At 37.0% G+C, this 5,000-nt stretch overlaps 1 protein-coding gene across 1 annotated transcript in view; it reads left to right on the plus strand.

Moving 5' to 3' along the window:
• The window catches only part of LOC125027304, a 12,885-nt gene that overhangs the window by 7,196 nt on the left and 689 nt on the right, over positions 1 to 5,000 (plus strand). Inside the window, exons 2-3 of the mRNA XM_047616286.1 lie at positions 4,012 to 4,420; positions 4,544 to 4,790. Coding sequence (XP_047472242.1) covers positions 4,012 to 4,420; positions 4,544 to 4,790 — 656 coding nt within the window. The remainder of the gene's footprint in view (positions 1 to 4,011; positions 4,421 to 4,543; positions 4,791 to 5,000) is intronic.

A 5,000-nucleotide genomic window follows, 5' to 3' on the forward strand; every position in this document is an offset into this window, starting at 1 on the left:
AAGGGAAAGTTACACAGGACGGCGGCAATGATAATGATAATAATGATAAGAATAAGGATAATCATAAATATAACTATAATGATACTACTACTAGTACTAATGATAATCATAATGAGGATAACAGTGATAATAATGATAGTAGCAATAATAGTGACAATAATAATGATAATGAGGATAATATCAATAATAATAATACAATAATGGTTATGATAATGATACTAATGTCAATGATAATGACATTGATAAACATTATAATAATAATGATAGCAACGATAATAATAACTATAATTCTAATAATAATGATAATAATCATTGTAATAATAACAATTACAATAATGATAATAATAATAACTATACTAATGCTAAGGATAATGATAATAAAAAAATGTAATTATAACAATGATAGTGATGATAATGATAATAATGGTATATGTGTCTGTGTGTGTACGTGTGTCCATACGTTTATTTCCTCCCCCCCCCCTCCCCCACCCTAACGAATAGCACCTCTCCCCTCCCTCTTCCCCTTCTCCCCTTTCTCCTCCTCGCTATCTCTTACTCCCTTCGTCTCTCTATTAATCATGTCAGTGGCTGTAAGGATGAAAAAAAAGTTTATTCATAGATCGATTTACCAAGCAGCCTTTACTGGAAATCTCAAGGAACTTCATTGAAAGAAATGCTAAATAGCAAAAAGATTTAAAGCAATGCATTAAAGGAGACTGGTGCAGAAGTTCCTTCATTAAGTAAATTCCATAATTTGCTCATAAAAAAGTAGTTTTCAGCTTAATTTCACACGTGATATATAAATACCCGTCATTTTATTGATTTCGATTGTAATTGACTTCTGCTTAAATCGTCAAATATCAGAAACATCCTGTACTTATTCGCCAATTTATTATCGCCAGATTGTGTAATACGTCATAATCTGTGTTAGAGCGTACTTAGCTAGTCAAAGAATATAAACCAAACGATATTTAACCGCATAAGTAAAGTAGGTATATACATATAATTAGATACATACATATATATATACGTATAAATCACACACACACACACATATATATATATATATATATATATATATATATATATATACATATACACACACACATATATATATATATAGCAGGTATATTCATATGATTACATACATACGTACATATGTATATATATATGTATATTTATATATCTATATATACATATATAGGTATACACACACACACATACACACGTGTATATATATATATATATATATATATATATATATATATATATATATATATATATGCACATACACATATACACACACACACACACACACACACACATACACACACAAACATATATGTATATATATGTACACACACACAAACACACACACACATATATATATATATATATATATATATATATATATATATATATATATATGTACACACAACAACAGCAGCAATAATAATAAGGATAAAATGAAAATAATGATAATAATATTGATGATGATGATGATAACATCTTCTTTGTACTCAGTTCTTACAGTGTATGTGGTCTGTTGATGTATAAACACACACATATATGTACATATATGTGTATAGATACATATACATATACACACACACATAACATATGTATATGGATACACATATATATGCATATATATTTATATATATATGTGTATGTATATACATACATATATATGTATATATAAACACAATTTCAACATCAGCTTTAACCATATCACACTCATATTTCCTGTTTTCTTTGAATTCACAAGAAACAAACAAATATTTAAAGTTGCCATCATTGTATATGTTTATAAATATGTACACACACACACATAAAAAAAAAAAAAAAAAATATATATATATATATATATATATATATATATATATATATGATATATATGTGTGTGTGTGTGCATATATGTATGCATAGATATATATACATATATATATACATATATATGAACATATACATTTATATATATACACACATATATGTATGTATGTATATGTGTGTTTAAATATACAGTTTTACATACATATATATATATATATCCATGTGTTATAGCATATTTAAAGTCTAGGGTATTATCTGGTGCCCATACCAAGTTCAAACTTTTGTCCGGGTAAAAAGAAAACACACGGATGAACAAAGTAACTATATTCACTATTTTTTTTATGAACATTAATAATACATTATTATATGTAGATTAGAAGAAACAAAACACAATCCTACTCCTAACTTAAACATCCTAATACATCAATATAAAATACTTAGCCGAGAGTGACCATGGGCAGAGAACGCAAAACTCGAGCTGTACAATATGGCGGAGTGGCTGACTGGGAGCCAGGTGCGGAGCGGTCGGAGTCAGCCAAGGAGTGAGGTCGAGTCAGCCACCGGAACATAGGTCGATTCGGATTCCGAAACCCTTTACTAGTTGCTAGTATTATGCCAGGTCACCTCAACACCTATTAGATATTTGAATTATATGAGGAATACCGAAAGGAGATATATATATATATATATAATAAACGAGTATTATTTAAATAAAAACAACAACTTATCAGTGCAACTAATTATAGTACTAATTAGTCCATCTATAACACCACCACCTTTAAAGGATATTTATAGGTAAATTTCAACTTAGTTCACTATACTCTCGAAAGACTATCAGCTAAGACGTTATCTTTCCCTTTTATATGTTTTATTTGTAGATGGAATCGCTGTATCATTAAAGACCATCACATTAACCTCTGATTTCGGTTTTTCATTTTATCTGAGAACTTTAAAGGATTATGATCCCTGTTGACAGCTACTGGGTGTTTTGCACTATTCAAGTAAACTCGAAACTTTTCTATCGCTATTAACAATGAGAGAAGTTCCATCTGCAGGCAGAATGGTTTCTCAAAATCAGGAGACGTCAGAACTGGAGGAGACATAAGCATGGCTCGTATTTTCTCAAAAGATTCTTGACATTCTGACGTCCAAGTAAATTGCTGGGTAACTTATCAAGTACGTTACCCAACATCAAAACTTTACGATAAATACAAGTTACTGTGATGCAAGTCTGCTTAATCATGCTGACAACACTGACCATTGTATTAGGTATATATACATGTAAAAGTATATATGTAGTAAGTCTGTGTATTTATATATATTTATACACACACCCACAGACACGCACACACACACACACACACATATATATATATATATATATATATATATACACATATATATATATATATATAACATATGTATATATATATAGATACATACACACACATATATATATATATATATATATATATATATATATATATATATATATATATATATATATATATGCGTGTGTATATATAGAGAGAGAGACAGAGAGACAGAGAAGTGGTAATATAACGTTGGAAATTCTAAGAAAGAGCCAAACGTATCAAGACTATATTTTTTCTTTTTTTTTCTTAACGTATTTGAGTGGGAAGGAGAAACTGAAAAGAGAGAGAGAGTTGACAGATTAGAGATAGGAGAGCGACTGTTTTTTTTTTTTTTTTTTTTTTTTAGATAGTGTCAAGTGGTCAGTCTCGGGCGCATATAAAGCGACGCGGCCCCGCTCCGACCTCAGCATCAACACGAGTTCAAGACGGTAAGCTGACAGTGGAAGTGCCCATCTGCTTTGCTTGTTTTTACTGAGGGATCATTCTGTACTCGCGTGATTGATTGATTACTTAAAATGAGCGTTGACTTCGTTGTGCAGTTACTATGGTTTTGAATTTATGCAGCCAGTATTTAGTAAATGGTTACATATCTTATAAAATACAATATATATATATATACCAACAAACATACACTCATGTATAGGTTTCTTAGTGAATAAATAATTTTGCATTCGTATATTCACCTCATTTACTTTCTACTTCATAAAATAGATAGCCAAGCACAAGCCTACACCTCCATCGCAAACATCTTGAGCATGGCAAGAATGGGCGTGGTCTCCCTCGGCCTCGCGCTACTCCTGTCCTCGGGCTCGCCCTCGCCCGTCGGCGTCACGCAGCAGCCGGAGGGACCGAGCCAGAAGCCCCTCGACGCGACATCCGCTTCCAACGGCTCCAGACCCACCGGCGCCTCCCACGAGCCAGAGACGGAGGCGTGGGGCGTCTCGGCGAGGCTCTCGGAAGAGAAGGCGGAGCTGGCTGACGTCATCCTCAAGGTCCTGACACGCAATCGGGAGGAAGCGCCAGCGATCGCTCCGGGTCAGGCGGGGTCCCGCGGCGCCGAAGGGGGCAGCGAGGCCTGGTGTGGCGTCCTGCTCGCCGGTGAGGCGCCTCCACGCAAAGAGTCCGCGCCGGAAATGGCCGAGATCCTGCGCGGGGTTGCGGCGGCGGCGTGCCACGCCCTCCAGCGCCTCGACGGCCTCAAGGACCGCTTCGTGAGTGCCCTCCCCTTAGCTTGTCGGCTCTTTAACTTTGTTGCTGTTCTGACTTATTCTTCCGTGAGCTGAGAGCTGAAAGCAAAGCTGGTTTCTAACGCGCCCCTTCCACTCCCTCGACAGATGGACGCCACCGCCCCCAACCTGAGCTGGGGCGACATGAACAGCGACCAGGGAATCTGCGAGGCTCACATCGCGGACTCCCCTTCGGCGGACGGCCTGGGGCTGACGGAGGGCCTGGTACAGCTGTACAGTCTGGTGCAGCGCCGGGCGGTCCTTATGGGCGACGCAGCGCTCGAGCAGGTCCCGTTTACGGGCCGCGGATTCGTCTGCGCCAGCGGAGCCTTCCGCGCCGACTTCAGTGGCATGGGTGAGTCGGGGGGCGGGGCCCTGCGTAGGCTCCTTGTAGGCCTTTCCGTGCTTGCTTTTGTCTGCTGCTTGTTTGCAGCGCATTGGTCCCGATGAATATTCAATGCTGTATAAGATCTTGATGAATCCGTGTGTGCTGAGATCTCCCTTTTGGCCTTCGCCGAGCCGGGCGAGTCGCAGGAGGCGGGAGTCCTACCCTTGTGTTTACCTC

The sequence above is a fragment of the Penaeus chinensis genome, chromosome 7 (assembly GCF_019202785.1).
Source record: "Penaeus chinensis breed Huanghai No. 1 chromosome 7, ASM1920278v2, whole genome shotgun sequence".
NCBI classification, from domain to species: Eukaryota; Metazoa; Arthropoda; class Malacostraca; order Decapoda; family Penaeidae; genus Penaeus; species Penaeus chinensis.